Source organism: Lolium perenne, chromosome 5 (assembly GCF_019359855.2).
Source record: "Lolium perenne isolate Kyuss_39 chromosome 5, Kyuss_2.0, whole genome shotgun sequence".
Taxonomy (NCBI): domain Eukaryota; kingdom Viridiplantae; phylum Streptophyta; class Magnoliopsida; order Poales; family Poaceae; genus Lolium; species Lolium perenne.
The window spans coordinates 59,762,838-59,785,232 of record NC_067248.2 but is presented as its reverse complement, the minus strand read 5'-3'; the positions used below and the strand labels follow the sequence as shown (position 1 = coordinate 59,785,232).

The window sequence follows — 22,395 nt, the reverse complement described above, 5'->3', positions numbered from 1 at the left end:
TTGAACTGAAACTAAGATATTTGGCATATGATTAATGTTCAAAATAACGATGTATGAAACACATAATACGCTGAATGCTTGGAAAAGTAATTATGCCACACAAAAAGGTTGAAGGAAGTTAAGATCTATAATGAAAAGATGGCTTAGGCATGGATAACAACACATACTACGCTAGACGTCTGCTTTTAAAAGTTCAAACTACATACTAGGATTAATGTGCTTAGTTTTCTCCTTAGATACATCTTGTTTACTCCTACTGAACAACTAAGCAATGAGGCGTACTACATTCAGGGTTGGTGTAGTGTAACATAGTAAAAGCCTACCAACATTGCAAAATTATGGTTCTCTCTCAAGGTCTTCATGTCCCCAACTCATAGAGTTGAGTGTTTGAGGCAGTGAAAGGTGAGACTAGGAGCTTAAACTAAACAAACAATAATGCTAGTACATGGAGTAAACTCCTCATTGTAGTCCTAGAACATGAATTAAGATACAACAATATGTACGAACTTCAGGCGAATAAATGGCCCAAGGTACTATTACTCGATGACTGCAATGGTCGGTCAGTCATCTTCAGCTCCAGTCTCCCATTGTTCCCAGAAATACGAATTCCCCATGAATTATTAATTGTTCGGCTGTAAGAAAGACAAATCCCTCTTTTAGCTAAACTGGGAACTAGGAGTAAATCCAAGTGATACGAGGCAATGAAAACCAGCCATTGCTTTCTGAACAGCATAGACAGCACAGACCAGGCCCCCTGATTCTGAACTCCTTCAGAGAAATAAATCGGAGAGTATTACATGGATTCTGCAGCTTCTTTCAGGTACAACAATTCAAAGCCAAGTCAATATAATTATATATGCTCACAACCTCATGACATGAATCCATTGTTTTAATTTGAGCATAGGCACATCACTACGCCACCAGATATTTAACGGGGTCACGGTGAAGCCATGGGTGTTTGCACATATCACAGCTCAAGCTTGCTGGCAAGGTACCATGAGTGCATGGCCAGGCTGCCGAACGACATGATGTTAGCCAGCGACGAGAGCCCGTGGATCATCCCGAACTTCTTGTTCATCGCGGCGAGGGTAGGGTTGCTCTTCGCCGACTTGACATTCTTTGACCACCCGACCTCGTCACCAATGCTTAGTTCTCTCTCGATCTTGTGCCTCTTCTTCATCATCTACAATGAGAAGCATACAAATAGTTCAAGCAGCTGCATATACCAGGAAAGTGCAGGGAAATAAGCACCTTCTAATTTATCCAAGTATAATCCTCATTTACTTTAGTTTGCAGGGAAATAAGCACCTTCTACTTTATCCAAGTACTAGTAATTGCTGACTGAAACAGAATTTAGTGCTACTACATATGACATTGCTCTCTCAACAGTCATGCAAGTCAGGAAACCACACTGCAATTGTAAGATGCATCACTCGACTAATCACGACTGACAAAAAGTCTATGAGCTGGTACTTGCCTTGTCAAGACTATTTTTTGCGACTAGCAGTGCGACTAGTCCATGAGTCGGACAAAAGGAACTGACTCGACTTTTTTGGATTCTTATCGTTGTGTTCTCAAATTCAAGAACTCAAACCACTTAATTGAAATTTGGAGTTCTTTTTAGTTTCAGTACAAAAGTAAATCATTTGTTTTGGTAAGTAAACAATTTTCATCACAGCATAATAACTATACAACTGGACCAGCTAATACTATGTTGTTTGTGAAGTGGCACCCTTTTTTTTCAGGGCAGTCAAAGAATTACAGCCACTTAGTTGGTGCACCCACAGGTCTATGATAAGTACCGAAACTGCACCCGTAAAGTACTGTTTAATTAACAAATAGTGATCAACCCTCACATTCTCATGAGCTAGATATATAGAGTAGACAATTGTATTGGTTTTAAGGCCAATTTGACATGGACATACAGTGGATCTTATTAAGAAGCACATAATCTTTCTATTTTTTGAACTTTATGCATTACTTTATCTACCAAAACTAGCGTTGTCAAAATAGTCCATCCATTCACGATGACTTCAATATAACTCCTCCATCCATTCACACTGACTTCAATATAGCCCCACGTTTATGCATATAGGATTGCTATATTTGATGGTTTCACACATAGACACCTCAATTTGACATGAAATAACACCTCAATTTGATCATTAGATTAGCCGTAAACTTACCGACAACTGCTGCATGAACTTAATATATTAACCATTCATTAAAACAGGGAACATGAGTTCAGCATGTGGCATTGAGATGTCTATGTGTCCACACATGAGCAAGTGACTCTTTCTCGGTTACTATTTTCCCCCACTGTTTGACGTTCTTAATTGTAGGTGACCTATATTGTTATCTGTACAGTACATCCGATATAACTTATGAAAACAAGGGATTAATTGTAATCTTAAATTTGTTTAGCAACTCTGAATTTAATGGTCGCTTGAGCCATGTTAGTAATTTTGTGGTTACCAATGTTACTAATCCAGGATGTGAACTTGAAACTATGTTTTGAACTAACTTTATTGAATTTTGAAATAAAAAATAATCGCATAAAATGCATGTTACAGATATACCTGCCTGATTTTCCATGCAGATTGGTACAGTATGTATGCATACATGATTTGTTACTGCATGCAGGTAGTAAGTTTTTAGGAAAAAGAGTCACGTATGGACGTACCTATAGCGATGTACAACTTCCTTAAGCATAAACACACATATAGTCATATAGGTTGCCGAGAAAACAGAAAAAATATACTCCCCCGATCCCTTTTAATTGACTCGGGGGAGTAGAAGAATTCATGATTGGTAGGTCATGCATGTGTATCAGTGTATGCATTTGTATACCTTTTCTAAGCTCAGCGTGTATGCATTAGTAACTTGTTTTGCACCATTGTTGATGTAATAAGAATTTGTATGGTTGTTAGGTGACTTTGTTTTGCATGTCTCACATATGGACCATATATGGTATGACGTTGCACCTCTAGATGATGATGTGAGAAAATGGAACCATTGTTTATACCTTGTAAACTTTCAGGAACTTAAGACATGCCGGATTTAATTAAAACTCTATCCCACGTCAGATCACAACCACAGAATTCAGGTCTGAAGGTTATTTTTAGATAGCTTCCTAAAATCAATGTGGAGACTTAAAAGGGGGCTCTAATTGGTAAATATATATAAGAAGCTATGCAACATCAATGTTAAACAACCAATTTAGAGATCAGTTTCATATTATAACATCATACATTATAGATGGCATATTTGCACCAAATGTAAGTATCATATATTATAGAAAGCATAACTACGTGAGAAGCAGGCTTAGATTATAGCAATGAGCAGCATTTTACAGAGAGCATGATTTCATGAGAAGTTCAGATTTAGACTAACATTTGGCATTAAGTTGCAACTCAATTTTGGTGAAATGACCAAAAGCAATAAAATAACAGCTGTTTTTTACTAGTCATTATCCGATATGCCGTCCCATAGAATCAAGAGACTGCCCAAAATAAAGGTTTGCAACCAAACTGCATCCTTCTAACACTAAACAAAGCCTAGGCCAAAATTATGCCCTAAGTATGTCACTACTCTATCAATCTATAAGAAAATCTTGAAAAATAAAGGTGCTCATTATCAGCTCAGCTTACATGATGTTACATTCAACAAACGATTATACTGTGCTACTGAGTATATATAGCATGCAACTGCAAAAGTACTCCAGCCATTTGGTTGGTGCACCCACAGGTCTACATTAAGTACCAAACTGCACCATTATTATAACATGTAATGAACAAAGCTGTTCAACCATAATGTTAGACTATTCAATTTCAAGAACAGTTTTATATCCTGCCATTATGCCATACATTATACAAGGCATATTTGCATCAAAATTGGCTTTAAAAATAAGTACCATATCACAGGAAGCATAATGAGGTGGCAAAATTGGGGTTAGAGTATATCAGTAGGCTGCGTATTACAAAATGCATGAAAATATAGCTTTAGACTAGCATTTAGCATTAAGCTACACGCCTAGATCAAATATTTGGTTGAAGTAATGCAAATAACCAAAAGCAATAATATGACATGTTCCTTGTTGACCAGTTATTATCCAGTATACCAACCCACAGAATCAAAATTGCAAACAAAAATAAAATTTTGCAGATCCAGTACATCAATAGCCAGGAATCCACTGGCAAATTTTATGGCCTATCCGCAATATAAGAAAAATCTTGCAAACTGAACTTGCTCCTTATCGGCTCAGTTTATATCATAGTGCATTTAACAAACGATTCTACTAGGTTGCTGAGTATGTATACTTCAGAGCATGCAATAAAAAACTAGTAATCTCTGGTACAAGTTACAACTCACGCAATCAATTGTGTACACGAGCAACAACAGTAAATAACATTAGATTATTCAAGTTTACAGATGGTGGATCTAACATTTTTTTTTCTTGCAGGGAATTTAGCAAAAAGAGATTTCCTAGGGTGAGAAAGCAACGGCGGAGGTACGAAATCATGCACGCACTTTTATGAAAAAGAACAGATGCAGTTGAGGAAGATCCTTAGACTCTTTGAAGGCTGACCGCTATGGGCAATTAGTAAGTATATATTTTGGTCTAGTTAGTTCCGATGTGAAGCATGTTATACATATATGGGGCTCATCGTGCATGTGTTTTGCAACCAATGTGGCCAATATCAATATTATTTTTTCTGAAGTCTACCAATTCTAGTTTGTTGCAAGTTGTATAAATCTCGGTTTGTCTTTCACACCCCAAAACGGCTAGTCTCTGCCGGTAGGAGGAAGAGCGCTCACCTCGATGGTCATGGGGGTGAAGACCAGCAGGTTGGAGAGGTTGAAGCCGAGCGCGGAGATGAGGAACCCGAGCTGGTAGCGCTCGACGGCGGACGCGGCCTTCCACGGGTGGAGGTAGGCGAAGGCGGCGACGGAGATGGCGGCGCAGGCGGAGATGAGCGTGAAGTAGGCCGGGAACATCTTCCCCTGGAGGTTCCCGAACTGGTGCCTCGGCAGGTTCCTTGAAAAGATCCAACAAGATGGAATCAAAGAAAATTCGTTCTTGAATTGGGGAAGAATCATGAGAAGCGTGGAGGAGGGAAAAGGTGGGGTTTGGAGAGGTGGAGGGAAGTATGTGATTACTTGAACATGATGATCCCGCCGATGAAGGTAGCCCAGAGCGCGGCGCCCCAGGAGGTGGCGAAGCAGAGGAGGTGGGACACCTTGGCGGCCGTGACGGCGGTGGCGCCGGAGCCGGAGCGGGCGCCGAGCAGGACGTCCGGGGCGAAGAGGACGCCCGCCGCGAAGAAGCACACCGCCGACAAGAACCTCGTCGCCCACGCCATCGCTGATTGCTAGAGAATTTTTTTTAGATGGATGGATTGGTAGAGAATTGAGAAGGGGGAAGACTCGATGCGTTCTTTTTGTGGGAGCGAACTCGGGAACTCCTTGACAGGAAGGGGGTAGTTGTGGGTGTTTTAGTCATGGCCTTCCAGAAGCTCCAGGTCACGCTCGTAATTTCCTGCTACTCTAATTTCCTATTTTTGAGAAAAAAAATAGAATCATATACGCGGTCGATACAACGTCAAGAAGGCTACAACTTCACCCGCACTATGATATAACCACTGTTCAAAAACTAGACCGATTCAACGATTACTAGGCCGATTAATCGCTACTAGGGGCTTGACCGTGTCGATTACCATTAATCTCTTGTGTTAATCCTTTAGCCCGATTAATCAGTCCGAAAGTCCGATTACTAGGTATTTTCCCGATTAACTACCACACTTGGTCAAAAAAGTTACAATATTTTCAATGCATATCGCTAATACAGACGCTACCCCTCTCCAATAAAGTAGATTTTGCGAAGCTCCCGCTTGATTGCAGCCTCCAGTAGCTTCATTTCCACTGTTGTCAAATAGTTTCTTGCCCTTCCAGACCAGTTACTCATAGTTTCCCAGACCTCGGATACAGGAGCTCGATCACCATGAGGAGCTCGTCCAGGAACTGGAGGACGCCTTCAATAGGTTAGGTGGTTGAGGTGTAAGAGGGGTCGTACCCTAGGTAGGTGGTGGGAGAATATAAAATTCAGAGGTGAGAGGAGAAGAAGTGGAAGAAAGGAACGCGGCTTCGGCTAGTGGATCCTGATTCACTCCCGACCTTAAAGATTAGGTCATGGAGGAGAAGCGTACAAGTTTTTCTAGGATTTTAGGCTTTAGAGAAGTAGGGAGAGACGTATAGAGGTTCATATACTATTATTTTTCTTATATAAATTGTTTTAAGTGCTAATTTGTGTAGGTTGCACCGATTAATAGCCGACCGATTAAATCAGTTAATCGTCCGAATTCCGATTAATCGCTACTCCCAAGCCGGCCGAGCAGTTAACGATTACCGATTTCCTTAACATTGGATATAACACCAAGAAGGCTGCCACTCCACACCCACACTACGATATATTGCCGAGCGGCAAAAAACAACCCTTTACACAGTTGAGGATAAACGACTGCATTGCCCAACATCTAGCCATGCGTGGCGAGGAGAAGGAGCACATGGTTTTCGGGCCGCGTCACGAACCAAGCAAGACACCACTGAAGCTCGACCTCCACTCCAAGGCAACCTGGACCAACGTGCCTCCCCCTCCCCATGCGCTTAGAAGAGACGACGAGAAGAAGGCAGGGTCCCGACGGACTTAGGGAAGACGCCGACCAAGATGTGTCCACCATGTCAAACATACCATCCCGGAAGCCCAAGCCTCGGGCAACGGCCAACGTCGACAGCACAACACATCACACACCAGACTCCAAACGCTGCATCGGCCTCCCCCTAGATGACCAAGACGACGTCTTTAGTAAAATAACGACACTACGGCGCCGCCACCTAGTCCGGAGAACTGGTGTCGGGGGTGCTCCTCGACAATGCCCTCCGGTAGGGGCATAGGGTTGACGGAATCCTGCAGGCTGATACGAGACATCGGTTCACAGACAAACGGGGGGAGCGATTTACCCAGGTTCGGGCACTCGATGAGGTAAAATCCTTACGTCATGCTTGTCTGTTCTTGATTATGATGAAAATAGGTTACAATGGGGTGCCGAATAATTCGGCTGAGATCTCGTTGAGATGCTAAGCTTATCGATGACCTAGCTCTAGGCTTTTGGTGGCTAAGATTGATAAGATTGATTGTGTCCCTCGGCAGCCCCTCTCCTGGCCTTTATATAGGAGGCCAGGTCTCAAGAGGTCTAACCGAGCACGACTAGGTTTACAGTAGTTTGAGATCTAATCTTTCCTTGTTCGGCTGCTTCTTCGTCTTGCTTGCCAAGGAATCTTCTGGTGCACCGTCCGAATGGGCCGCTTCACCTCCAAGTGCCTTCATGGGCCTCCAGCCAGGAAATATAGGATAGGGCAACGTCGGTTACCCGAAGGGTAGTGCCCACGTCAGTAGCCCCTGAGTGTCTAGCCGAAGATAGTTCGGGTAGAGACTAAAGCTTGGCTTCTTCTATTGTCCTTGTTCTTCTTCTGTCGGGTGCGCTTCAGCGCTCCCGATGGGAGTAGCCCCCGAGTCTAGGTACGGATGCCTGCAATCCGTGCGTAGACTCAAGTTGTACCACTCGAGTATTTTTTGCTCTGCCGAAGGTTTTCTGTAAGTCTTCATAAGTCATCCGACACTTTTCTTCATGCAAGGGATAATAAATAACGCGCCCAACTTTTGTTGGTTAACTGCCGATGGCAAAACAGCGCTACCCTACACAGAATCAAGTCCCCGGGCATGATCCTGGAGTGCAAAAAACTTTTATCGGGTGCACAGCCAATGCTCCCGATGGGAGTAACCCCCGAGTCTGGTCACGAACGTTTTACGTTCGGGTGCAGGCTTAAGTTAAACATTCCATTCTTCTCTCCAAATATATCTTCGAGTCCTCATCCTTTCGAATGCGCAAGTCTTTTTATCGGGTGCGCGTCAGCGCTCCCGATGGGAGTAGCCCCCGAGCCTAGGCGTGAATGCTCTGCAATCTACGCATAGACTCAAGTTTGCTAACCGATAGATTCTTTTATTCCTTCGAATGCTTCAAGCATGACGTCATTGATGACGCCTTGCTAACATCTTGATTTGGACTGATAGGACGTGACCTGCTGGGCCTATTCTGCCTCTGGCCAACCTCGTTTTTAAGCAACACTCACTTTTCATGCACAGTTACCGAGGTGCCTCCTCGATTTCTGTAATCCTTAACGAAAAAAGGACCACTTAAAGAACAAAAACCTATGGTCCTTCCTAGTCTTGCCATAACGCCTCTTCGTCCTTCTCCTTCTTCCTTCCTCCACAATTGTTGCGCCGCCGCCACCGTTTTTCCGATCCTTCCTCGATCTCACGATGGTGAAGAAGAAGAGCGTCACCATCCCCGCCAGCTCCACCAGCGGAGGTGCCGCCGCCAAACCCCCCTCGATTCCTTCGAAGGGAGGCGCTCCAAGCGCTCCTCCCCCAGCTCCGGCGCCGCCAGCACCGTCAAGCTCGGTGCCCAAGCCCGGAGATTGGACTGCATCTACAATCACCAAGCGCGACGAGAAAATATCCCGAAGCCTGGGACTTATCTCCTCTGACGAGGGGAATGTGATCTTGCCAGTGCGATTTCTCGGCCTAATCCCCCCGCCGGTTTCAGCGTGATGTTCTTGTCCTTCTTATATCGGGGTCTTTCGCTCCCTGCTCACGAATTCCTCCTCCACCTCTTGCGAACTTACGAGATCCAATTATGGCAACTTACTCCCAACTCAATCCTCCACGTTGCTGTGTTCATCACCCTTTGCGAGGCATTTCTGGGTATCAAACCTCATTTTGGGCTGTGGAAAAAGATCTTCTACGTGAAGAGATACAACAGTAGTAATGGACCCTTTCTCACCGGAGGAGTAGGGTTCGTAGCTCGTTCAGAGGTCAATTACTTCAATTTCCCAATGAGGGAATCTGTACAAGGGTGGAGACTCAAATGGTTTTACGTCAGGGATTCTTCATCACCCGAATCCCAGCTCCCTTGCTTTACTGATGTCTTTGAAGCCAAGCCTAAAAATTCCTGGAAGAACATTCTCTCTCCCGACAAAAAAGTAGCAGCCGATGAATTATTTGCCAAATTTCTTCGAATCAAAGAGGCCGATGGCCAAACTATGGTCGGCACTGTTGGGGTTCATTGCATAGAAAACAAAAAATTTCCTACCGCAAGGACTAATAAATCCAAGATCTAATCTATGGAACACCCAAGATCTAATCTACAAGATCGAAGCAACGAGATTGATATGAGACTAACCCTCGAAGATTTCCAAAGCCTACGAGATTAGATCTCGTTGTTGGTGTAGCCGATCGTCCCCGATGCTGCAATCCGGCAGCACCTCCGTACTCGGTCGCGCGTACGGTGTCGATGAAGCCCTTCCTCTTCCCGTTCCAGCAGGCAGCTGAGGTGTGGTAGATCCCCTCGGAATCCCAGCAGCACGACGGCGTGGTGGTGGAGGTGGAGGAGAAATTCCTGCAGGGCTTCGCCAAGCCTGCGCAGGAAGAAGGAGGAGGGAGAGAGGGGCGGCTAGGGCTTGGGGAAATCATGTGCTGCTGTTGCCTGCCAAAACCCACCGGCGAGAAGCGACTGGCAACACGTAGAGCCGGGAGGCTCCCAAGACTGCTGGTGGGCCTTGGTCCCTTGATGTCTACGGGTGCTTCTATTCTTGTAGACAGTGTTGGGCCTCCAAGAGCAGAGGTTTGTAGAACAGCAGCAAGTTTTCCCTTAAGTGGATCACCCAAGGTTTATCGAACTCAGGGAGGAAGAGGTCAAAGATATCCCTCTCAAGCAACCCTGCAATCACGATACAAGAAGTCTCTTGTGTCCCCAACACACCTAATACACTTGTCAGATGTATAGGTGCACTAGTTCGGCGAAGAGATAGTGAAATACAAGTAGTATGGATGTATATGAGTGGTAATAGCAATCTGAATAAAATATGGCAGCAAGTAAACATGCAACAGAACAGTAAATAAACGGTGTTTGCAGTATTGGAAACAAGGCCTAGGGATCATACTTTCACTAGTGGACACTCTCAACATTGATCGCATAATAAATAATAACTTCTCTCATTTGTGCTACATACACTCTTGTTTGATAATGAACACCATTCGTTGCGTAGGATTACACGAACCCTCAATGTCGGAGTTAACAAGCTCCACAACATTCGATATTCATGTTTAAGTAACCTTAGAGCATAATAGATCTTTGCAAAATAGACCGAGTACTAACATAGCATACACACTGTCACCTTTACACTATGAAGGGGGAATAAATCACATCAATACTATCATAGCGATAATCAACTCCATAACCTACAAGAGATTATGATCATAATCTACGACAAGAACTACACGATGCACACACTGTCACCATTACACCATGCAGGAGGAATAGACTACTTTAATAACATCACATGAGTAGCACATAGACTAATAGCGATACAAAGCACATTGCAATCATAAAGGGATATAAATAAGCACTTCACTATGCCATTCATAACAGTGAATAAGTATTCTGTGAAATATAGCCTAAGAGACCCACACGGTGCACACACTGTCACCTTTACACACGTGGGACAAGGAGTCTCCAGAGATCACGTAAGTAAAATCCACTTGACTAGCATAATGACATCTAGATTACAAGCATCATCATATGAATCTCAATCATGTAAGGCAGCTCATGAGATTATTGTATTGAAGTACATAGGAGAGAGATGAACCACATAGCTACCGGTACAGCCCCGAGCCTCGATGGAGAACTACTCCCTCCTCATGGGAGCAGCAGCGGTGATGAAGATGGCGGTGGAGATGGCAGCGGTGTCGATGGAGAAGCCTTCCGGGGGCACTTCCCCGTCCCGGCGGCGTGCCGGAACAGAGACTCCTGTCCCCCAGATCTTGGCTTCGCGATGGCGGCGGCTCTGGAACTTTTCTCGTACCGTGGCTTATTTTTATCGGGGTTTTAGGTCAGGGAGCTTATATAGGCGAAAGGGCGGAGTCGGAAGGGTCTCGGGGAGCCCACACACCAGGGGGCGCCCCCCCCTCTGGCCGCGCCGCCACCATGTGTGGTGGCCCTGGGCCTCTCCTCTGGTGGCCCTCGGGTGTTCTGGAAGCTTCGTGGAATTTTAAGACTCTGGGCGTTGATTTCGTCCGATTCCGAGAATATTTCCTTACTAGGATTTCTGAAAACAAAAACAGCAGAAAACAGCAACTGCCACTTCGGCATCTTGTTAATAGGTTAGTGTCGGAAAACGCATCAAAACGATATAAAGTGTGAACAAAACATGTAGGTATTGTCATAAAACAAGCATGGAACATCAGAAATTATAGATACGTTGGAGACGTATCAGCATCCCCAAGCTTAGTTCCTACTCGTCCTCGAGTAGGTAAACGATAACACAAATAATTTCTGAGGTGACATGCTACCATCATAATCTTGATCAACATTATTGTAAAGCATATGACATGAATGGAGTGATTCAAAGCAATGATCTATAGTTTGCTAACAAATAGATAACATATAGCAAAACTTTTCATGAATAGTACTTTCAAGACAAGCATCAAAAAGTCTTGCATAAGAGTTAACTCATAAAGTAATAAATTCAAAGTAAAGGCATCGAAGCAACACAAAGGAAGATATAAGTTTCAGCAGTTGCTTTCAACTCTCAACATGCATATCTCATGGATAATTGTCAACACAGAGTAATATGATGAATGCAAATAAGCAAGTATGTAAGAATCAATGCACAGTTGACACAAGTGTTTGCTTCTAAGATGGAAGGAAATGGGTAAACTGACTCAACAATAAAGTAAAATATAGGCCCTTCGCAGAGGGAAGCAGGGATTAAATCATGTGCTAGAGCTTTTCAAGTTTTGAAATCATATAGAGAGCATAAAAGTAAAATTTTGAGAGGTGTTTGTTGTTGTCAACGAATGGTAGTGGGCACTCTAACTACCTCATCAACCAGACTTTCAAGAGCGGCTCCCATGAAGGACGTTATCTCTACCAGCAAGGTAGATCATCCCTCTTCTCTTTTGTTTACACATGTACTTTAGTTTTATTTATTAGATGACACTCCCCCCAACCTTTTGCTTACACAAGCCATGGCTAACCGAATCCTCGGGTGCCTTCCAACATTCACATACCATGGAGGAGTGTCTATTTGCAAATTTAAGTTGCTTACTGATAGATCAGGGCAAAACATGTGAAGAGAATTATTAATGCAAGTTAATTAATTGGGGCTGGGAACCCCATTGCCAGCTCTTTTTGCAAAATTATTGGATAAGCGGATGAAGCCACTAGTCCATTGTGAAAGTCTGTCAAAAGTAAATGACAAGATCGAAAGATAAAACACCACATACTTCCTCATGAGCTATAAAACATTGACACAAATAAGAGATAATAGCTTTTGAATTGTTTAAAGGTAGCACATGAAGTATTTACTTGGAATGGCAGGAAATACCACATAGTAGGTAGATATGGTGGACACAAATGGCATAGGTTTTGGCTCAAGGTTTTGGATGCACGAGAAGCATTTCCTCTCAGTACAAGGCTTAGGCTAGCAAGGTTGTTTGAAGCAAACACAAGTATGAACCGGTACAAAGAAAACTTACATAAGAACATATTGCAAGCATTATAAGACTCTACACTGTCTTCCTTGTTGCTCAAACACTTTACCAGAAAATATCTAGACTTAGAGTGACCAATCATGCAAACCAAATTTCAACAAGCTCTACAGTAGTTCTCCACTACTAAATTTAAACTACATGATGCAAGAGCTTAAACATAATATATGAGAGCTCAAAACAATTGCCAAGTATCAAATTATTCAAGACGATATGAAGCATTTTCTGATTCCAACCAAATATCAACAACTGAAGCGATCAACTTTCGCCCTTGAACATTAAAAGCATGAATGAAGAACACTAGTGTTCATATGAAAAAGCGGATCGTGTCTCTCTCCCACACAAGGACGAACTTATTCAGAGAATGAAAATAACAAAACGAAAAATAAAAGCACACAGACGCTCCAAATAAAGTACATAAGATGTGACTGAATAAAAATATAGTTTCAATAGAAGAAACCTGATAAGTTGATGAAGAAGGGGATGCCTTGGGCATCCCCAAGCTTAGACGCTTGAGTCTTCTTGAAATATGCAGGGATGAACCACGGGGGCATCCCCAAGCTTAGGCTTTTCACTCTTCTTGATCATATATCATCCTCCTCTCTTGACCCTTGAAAACTTCTGCCACACCAAACTTCAAGCCAACTCATTAGAGGGTTAGTGCATAATCAAAATTCACATGTTCAGAGGTGACACAATCATTCTTTACACTTCTGGACATTGCACAAAGCTTCTGAAAATTAATGGAACAAAGAAACCCATTCAACATAGCAAAAGCGGCAATGCGAAATAAAAGACAGAATGTGTCAAAAACAGAACAGTCCGTAAAGACGAATCTGGCAGGGGCACTTAACTTGCTCAAATGGAAAAACTCAAAACTAATGAAAGTTGCGTACATATATGAGGATCACGCTCGTAAATTTGCAGATTTTTCTGAGTTAGAGCATCTCCACTAGTCTCCCCGAGAAGCCTCCCACGAGCCGTTTTTTACATCCGGACGGCAAAATCTGACCCAGTCGCGCCCTCGGTTCCTCGATTTCGTCCGGATTTGGGCCTAAATTCATCCGGCGATCTCATGCCATCCCCGGCCCCCCGGGGAGCGCATGGGGACTCCGGATGGAGCAAAACCAACCGCCCACGCCCACGTGTCTCCTCTTTCGTCCGGACTCCCCGGGCCATCCTCTTTTTCCCCGAGAAACGCCGCTTGGGGAGCACACGACTGGAAATATACTGCCCCCCATGCCAAAAATTGATCCAATCCGGACGAAAATTTCGCCGGATTTGGGCGTGGGGAGCGCCAACGAGTGGGGATGCTCTTACCTACAGAAACTTCTGCGCGAATTCGTGACAGACAGCAAATCTGTTTCTGCGCAGTAATCCAAATCTAGCATCAACTTTAACATAGAGACTTTGCTTGGCACAAAAACATGATAAGGAGAGGTTGCTACAGTATTAAACAACTTCCAAGACTCAACAAAACAAAAATTCTGTAGTAAAATAAACACATGGGTTATCTCCCAAGAAGTTCTTTCTTTATAGCCATTAAGATGGGCTCAGTAATTTCAAAGATACTCTCGCAAGAAATAAGAGTTGAAGCAAATTCAAAACACATTTAAGCCTAACCCACTTCCTATGAAAAGGAATCTTGTACACAAATAAATTCATGAAGAACAAAGTGACAAGCATAGGAAGGCAACACAAGCGCAATTTCAAGATTCTCAACATAAAGAGGGGAAACTTAATATTATTAAGATGCATATAACCATGTTTCCCTCTCTCATAATAACTTTCAGTAGCATCATGAACAAACTCAACAATATAACTATCACATACAACATTCTTGTCATGAGCCACATGCATAAAATTATTACTCTCCACATAAGCATAATCAATTTTATTAGTTGTAGTGGGAGCAAATTCAACAAAGTAGCTATCATTATTATTCTCATCAAGTGTAGGAGGCATAGTATAATCATAATAAAATTCACTCTCCATAGTAGGCGGCACCAAAAGACCACTATCATTATACTCGTCATAAATAGGAGGCAAAGTATCATCAAAGAAAATTTTCTCCTCAATGCTTGGGGGACTAAAAATATCATGCTCATCAAAACCATCTTCCCAAGCTTAGAATTTTCCATATCATTAACAACAATGGTGTTCAAAGCGTTCATACTAATATCATTGCTACTAGCATGCAAATAAGATTCCATAGGTTTTTTAATTTTCACAGCAAACAATCCATGTCTTAACTCAGGAAATAGAATAAGAAGCTCATTGTTACTTTCCATTATGCCTAACTAGTGTAAACAAGAAACCAAAAGATGCAATTGCAGGATCTAAAGGAAATAGCTTCGAGTACTTACAACGGCGCCGGAAAATAGCTTAGTAGCCGAGATCCGGAGTGTGAGTACCTTTTACCTTTCCTCCCCGGCAACGGCGCCAGAAAATAGCTTGATGTCTACGGGTGCTTCTATTCTTGTAGACAGTGTTGGGCCTCCAAGAGCAGAGGTTTGTAGAACAGCAGCAAGTTTTCCCTTAAGTGGATCACCCAAGGTTTATCGAACTCAGGGAGGAAGAGGTCAAAGATATCCCTCTCAAGCAACCCTGCAATCACGATACAAGAAGTCTCTTGTGTCCCCAACACACCTAATACACTTGTCAGATGTATAGGTGCACTAGTTCGGCGAAGAGATAGTGAAATACAAGTAGTATGGATGTATATGAGTGGTAATAGCAATCTGAATAAAATATGGCAGCAAGTAAACATGCAACAGAACAGTAAATAAACGGTGTTTGCAGTATTGGAAACAAGGCCTAGGGATCATACTTTCACTAGTGGACACTCTCAACATTGATCACATAATAAATAATAACTTCTCTCATTTGTGCTACATACACTCTTGTTTGATAATGAACACCATTCGTTGCGTAGGATTACACGAACCCTCAATACCGGAGTTAACAAGCTCCACAACATTCGATATTCATGTTTAAGTAACCTTAGAGCATAATAGATCTTTGCAAAATAGACCGAGTACTAACATAGCATACACACTGTCACCTTTACACTATGAAGGGGGAATAAATCACATCAATACTATCATAGCGATAATCAACTCCATAACCTACAAGAGATTATGATCATAATCTACGACAAGAACTACACGATGCACACACTGTCACCATTACACCATGCAGGAGGAATATACTACTTTAATAACATCACATGAGTAGCACATAGACTAATAGCGATACAAAGCACATTGCAATCATAAAGGGATATAAATAAGCACTTCACGATGCCATTCATAACAGTGAATAAGTATTATGTGAAATATAGCCTAAGAGACCCACACGGTGCACACACTGTCACCTTTACACACGTGGGACAAGGAGTCTCCAGAGATCACGTAAGTAAAATCCACTTGACTAGCATAATGACATCTAGATTACAAGCATCATCATATGAATCTCAATCATGTAAGGCAGCTCATGAGATTATTGTATTGAAGTACATAGGAGAGAGATGAACCACATAGCTACCGGTACAGCCCCGAGCCTCGATGGAGAACTACTCCCTCCTCATGGGAGCAGCAGCGGTGATGAAGATGGCGGTGGAGATGGCAGCGGTGTCGATGGAGAAGCCTTCCGGGGGCACTTCCCCGTCCCGGCGGCGTGCCGGAACAGAGACTCCTGTCCCCCAGATCTTGGCTTCGCGATGGCGGCGGCTCTGGAACTTTTCTCGTACCGTGGCTTATTTTTATCGGGGTTTTAGGTCAGGGAGCTTATATAGGCGAAAGGGCGGAGTCGGAAGGGTCTCGGGGAGCCCACACACCAGGGGCGCCCCCCCCTCTGGCCGCGCCGCCACCATGTGTGGTGGCCCTGGGCCTCTCCTCTGGTGGCCCTCGGGTGTTCTAGAAGCTTCGTGGAATTTTAAGACTCTGGGCGTTGATTTCGTCCGATTCCGAGAATATTTCCTTACTAGGATTTCTGAAACCAAAAACAGCAGAAAACAGCAACTGCCACTTCGGCATCTTGTTAATAGGTTAGTGCCGGAAAACGCATCAAAACGATATAAAGTGTGAACAAAACATGTAGGTATTGTCATAAAACAAGCATGGAACATCAGAAATTATAGATACGTTGGAGACGTATCAGCATCCCCAAGCTTAGTTCCTACTCGTCCTCGAGTAGGTAAACGATAACACAAATAATTTCTGAGGTGACATGCTACCATCATAATCTTGATCAACATTATTGTAAAGCATATGACATGAATGGAGTGATTCAAAGCAATGATCTATAGTTTGCTAACAAATAGATAACATATAGCAAAACTTTTCATGAATAGTACTTTCAAGACAAGCATCAAAAAGTCTTGCATAAGAGTTAACTCATAAAGTAATAAATTCAAAGTAAAGGCATCGAAGCAACACAAAGGAAGATATAAGTTTCAGCAGTTGCTTTCAACTCTCAACATGCATATCTCATGGATAATTGTCAACACAGAGTAATATGATGAATGCAAATAAGCAAGTATGTAAAAATCAATGCACAGTTGACACAAGTGTTTGCTTCTAAGATGGAAGGAAATGGGTAAACTGACTCAACAATAAAGTAAAAGATAGGCCCTTCGCAGAGGGAAGCAGGGATTAAATCATGTGCTAGAGCTTTTCAAGTTTTGAAATCATATAGAGAGCATAAAAGTAAAATTTTGAGAGGTGTTTGTTGTTGTCAACGAATGGTAGTGGGCACTCTAACTACCTCATCAACCAGACTTTCAAGAGCGGCTCCCATGAAGGACGTTATCTCTACCAGCAAGGTAGATCATCCCTCTTCTCTTTTGTTTACACATGTACTTTAGTTTTATTTATTAGATGACACTCCCCCCAACCTTTTGCTTACACAAGCCATGGCTAACCGAATCCTCGGGTGCCTTCCAACATTCACATACCATGGAGGAGTGTCTATTTGCAAATTTAACTTGCTTACTGATAGATCAGGGCAAAACATGTGAAGAGAATTATTAATGCAAGTTAATTAATTGGGGCTGGGAACCCCATTGCCAGCTCTTTTTGCAAAATTATTGGATAAGCGGATGAAGCCACTAGTCCATTGTGAAAGTCTGTCAAAAGTAAATGACAAGATCGAAAGATAAAACACCACATACTTCCTCATGAGCTATAAAACATTGACACAAATAAGAGATAATAGCTTTTGAATTGTTTAAAGGTAGCACATGAAGTATTTACTTGGAATGGCAGGAAATACCACATAGTAGGTAGATATGGTGGACACAAATGGCATAGGTTTTGGCTCAAGGTTTTGGATGCACGAGAAGCACTTCCTCTCAGTACAAGGCTTAGGCTAGCAAGGTTGTTTGAAGCAAACACAAGTATGAACCGGTACAGCAAAACTTACATAAGAACATATTGCAAGCATTATAAGACTCTACACTGTCTTCCTTGTTGCTCAAACACTTTACCAGAAAATATCTAGACTTAGAGTGACCAATCATGCAAACCAAATTTCAACAAGCTATACAGTAGTTCTCCACTACTAAATTTAAACTACATGATGCAAGAGCTTAAACATAATATATGAGAGCTCAAAACAATTGCCAAGTATCAAATTATTCAAGACGATATGAAGCATTTTCTGATTCCAACCAAATATCAACAACTGAAGCGATCAACTTTCGCCCTTGAACATTAAAAGCATGAATGAAGAACACTAGTGTTCATATGAAAAAGCGGATCGTGTCTCTCTCCCACACAAGGACGAACTTATTCAGAGAATGAAAATAACAAAACGAAAAATAAAAGCACACAGACGCTCCAAATAAAGTACATAAGATGTGACTGAATAAAAATATAGTTTCAATAGAAGAAACCTGATAAGTTGATGAAGAAGGGGATGCCTTGGGCATCCCCAAGCTTAGACGCTTGAGTCTTCTTGAAATATGCAGGGATGAACCACGGGGGCATCCCCAAGCTTAGGCTTTTCACTCTTCTTGATCATATATCATCCTCCTCTCTTGACCCTTGAAAACTTCTGCCACACCAAACTTCAAGCCAACTCATTAGAGGGTTAGTGCATAATCAAAATTCACATGTTCAGAGGTGACACAATCATTCTTTACACTTCTGGACATTGCACAAAGCTTCTGAAAATTAATGGAACAAAGAAACCCATTCAACATAGCAAAAGCGGCAATGCGAAATAAAAGACAGAATGTGTCAAAAACAGAACAGTCCGTAAAGACGAATCTGGCAGGGGCACTTAACTTGCTCAAATGGAAAAACTCAAAACTAATGAAAGTTGCGTACATATATGAGGATCATGCTCGTAAATTTGCAGATTTTTCTGAGTTAGAGCATCTCCACTAGTCTCCCCGAGAAGCCTCCCACGAGCCGTTTTTTACATCCGGACGGCAAAATCTGACCCAGTCGCGCCCCCGGTTCCTCGATTTCGTCCGGATTTGGGCCTAAATTCATCCGGCGATCCCATGCCATCCCCGGCCCCCCGGGGAGCGCATGGGGACTCCGGATGGAGCAAAACCAACCGCCCACGCCCACGTGTCTCCTCTTTCGTCCGGACTCCCCGGGCCATCCTCTTTTTCCCCGAGAAACGCCGCTTGGGGAGCACACGACTGGAAATATACTGCCCCCCATGCCAAAAATTGATCCAATCCGGACGAAAATTTCGCCGGATTTGGGCGTGGGGAGCGCCAACGAGTGGGGATGCTCTTACCTACAGAAACTTCTGCGCGAATTCGTGACAGACAGCAAATCTGTTTCTGCGCAGTAATCCAAATCTAGCATCAACTTTAACATAGAGACTTTACTTGGCACAAAAACATGATAAGGAGAGGTTGCTACAGTATTAAACAACTTCCAAGACTCAACAAAACAAAAATTTCTGTAGTAAAATAAACACATGGGTTATCTCCCAAGAAGTTCTTTCTTTATAGCCATTAAGATGGGCTCAGTAATTTCAAAGATACTCTCGCAAGAAATAAGAGTTGAAGCAAATTCAAAACACATTTAAGCCTAACCCACTTCCTATGAAAAGGAATCTTGTACACAAATAAATTCATGAAGAACAAAGTGACAAGCATAGGAAGGCAACACAAGCGCAATTTCAAGATTCTCAACATAAAGAGGGGAAACTTAATATTATTAAGATGCATATAACCATGTTTCCCTCTCTCATAATAACTTTCAGTAGCATCATGAACAAACTCAACAATATAACTATCACATACAACATTCTTGTCATGAGCCACATGCATAAAATTATTACTCTCCACATAAGCATAATCAATTTTATTAGTTGTAGTGGGAGCAAATTCAACAAAGTAGCTATCATTATTATTCTCATCAAGTGTAGGAGGCATAGTATAATCATAATAAAATTCACTCTCCATAGTAGGCGGCACCAAAAGACCACTATCATTATAATCATCATAAATAGGAGGCAAAGTATCATCAAAGAAAATTTTCTCCTCAATGCTTGGGGGACTAAAAATATCATGCTCATCAAAACCATCTTCCCCAAGCTTAGAATTTTCCATATAATTAACAACAACGGTGTTCAAAGCGTTCGTACTAATATCATTGCTACTAGCATGCAAATAAGATTCCATAGGTTTTTTAATTTTCACAGCAAATAATCCATGTCTTAACTCAGGAAATAGAATAAGAAGCTCATTGTTACTTTCCATTATGCCTAACTAGTGTAAACAAGAAACCAAAAGATGCAATTGCAGGATCTAAAGGAAATAGCTTCGAGTACTTACAACGGCGCCGGAAAATAGCTTAGTAGCCGAGATCCGGAGTGTGAGTACCTTTTACCTTTCCTCCCCGGCAACGGCGCCAGAAAATAGCTTGATGTCTACGGGTGCTTCTATTCTTGTAGACAGTGTTGGGCCTCCAAGAGCAGAGGTTTGTAGAACAGCAGCAAGTTTTCCCTTAAGTGGATCACCCAAGGTTTATCGAACTCAGGGAGGAAGAGGTCAAAGATATCCCTCTCAAGCAACCCTGCAATCACGATACAAGAAGTCTCTTGTGTCCCCAACACACCTAATACACTTGTCAGATGTATAGGTGCACTAGTTCGGCGAAGAGATAGTGAAATACAAGTAGTATGGATGTATATGAGTGGTAATAGCAATCTGAATAAAATATGGCAGCAAGTAAACATGCAACAGAACAGTAAATAAACGGTGTTTGCAGTATTGGAAACAAGGCCTAGGGATCATACTTTCACTAGTGGACACTCTCAACATTGATCACATAATAAATAATAACTTCTCTCATTTGTGCTACATACACTCTTGTTTGATAATGAACACCATTCGTTGCGTAGGATTACACGAACCCTCAATACCGGAGTTAACAAGCTCCACAACATTCGATATTCATGTTTAAGTAACCTTAGAGCATAATAGATCTTTGCAAAATAGACCGAGTACTAACATAGCATACACACTGTCACCTTTACACTATGAAGGGGGAATAAATCACATCAATACTATCATAGCGATAATCAACTCCATAACCTACAAGAGATTATGATCATAATCTACGACAAGAACTACACGATGCACACACTGTCACCATTACACCATGCAGGAGGAATATACTACTTTAATAACATCACATGAGTAGCACATAGACTAATAGCGATACAAAGCACATTGCAATCATAAAGGGATATAAATAAGCACTTCACGATGCCATTCATAACAGTGAATAAGTATTATGTGAAATATAGCCTAAGAGACCCACACGGTGCACACACTGTCACCTTTACACACGTGGGACAAGGAGTCTCCAGAGATCACGTAAGTAAAATCCACTTGACTAGCATAATGACATCTAGATTACAAGCATCATCATATGAATCTCAATCATGTAAGGCAGCTCATGAGATTATTGTATTGAAGTACATAGGAGAGAGATGAACCACATAGCTACCGGTACAGCCCCGAGCCTCGATGGAGAACTACTCCCTCCTCATGGGAGCAGCAGCGGTGATGAAGATGGCGGTGGAGATGGCAGCGGTGTCGATGGAGAAGCCTTCCGGGGGCACTTCCCCGTCCCGGCGGCGTGCCGGAACAGAGACTCCTGTCCCCCAGATCTTGGCTTCGCGATGGCGGCGGCTCTAGAACTTTTCTCGTACCGTGGCTTATTTTTATCGGGGTTTTAGGTCAGGGAGCTTATATAGGCGAAAGGGCGGAGTCGGAAGGGTCTCGGGGAGCCCACACACCAGGGGGGCGCCCCCCCCCTCTGGCCGCGCCGCCACCATGTGTGGTGGCCCTGGGCCTCTCCTCTGGTGGCCCTCGGGTGTTCTGGAAGCTTCGTGGAATTTTAAGACTCTGGGCGTTGATTTCGTCCGATTCCGAGAATATTTCCTTACTAGGATTTCTGAAACCAAAAACAGCAGAAAACAGCAACTGCCACTTCAGCATCTTGTTAATAGGTTAGTGCCGGAAAACGCATCAAAACGATATAAAGTGTGAACAAAACATGTAGGTATTGTCATAAAACAAGCATGGAACATCAGAAATTATAGATACGTTGGAGACGTATCAGCATCCCCAAGCTTAGTTCCTACTCGTCCTCGAGTAGGTAAACGATAACACAAATAATTTCTGAGGTGACATGCTACCATCATAATCTTGATCAACATTATTGTAAAGCATATGACATGAATGGAGT

The 22,395-nt window shown here is 42.6% G+C and overlaps 1 protein-coding gene across 1 annotated transcript; it reads right to left on the bottom strand.

Annotated features, from left to right (window-relative positions):
• Positions 1-755: 755 nt before the first annotated feature.
• LOC127299281 (uncharacterized) lies at positions 756-5,452 on the bottom strand. Its single transcript, XM_051329227.2, has 3 exons — positions 5,161-5,452; positions 4,819-5,038; positions 756-1,183 (listed from the first exon to the last, which is right to left on the bottom strand). The coding sequence occupies exons 1-3, from the start codon at positions 5,361-5,363 to the stop codon at positions 968-970; spliced, it is 639 nt and encodes a 212-aa protein (XP_051185187.1). The 5' UTR covers positions 5,364-5,452; the 3' UTR covers positions 756-967.
• Positions 5,453-22,395: the final 16,943 nt, after the last annotated feature.

Coding starts and splice junctions, on each gene's coding strand:
- LOC127299281 (XM_051329227.2), bottom strand. CDS start 5,363: ATGGCGTGGGCGACGAGGTTCTTGTCGGCGGTGTGCTTCTTCGCGGCG. Junction 5,039..5,160: donor GGCGGGATCATCATGTTCAA/GTAATCACATAC, acceptor GATCTTTTCAAG/GAACCTGCCGAGGCACCAGT. Junction 1,184..4,818: donor TCACCCCCATGACCATCGAG/GTGAGCGCTCTT, acceptor TTCTCATTGTAG/ATGATGAAGAAGAGGCACAA.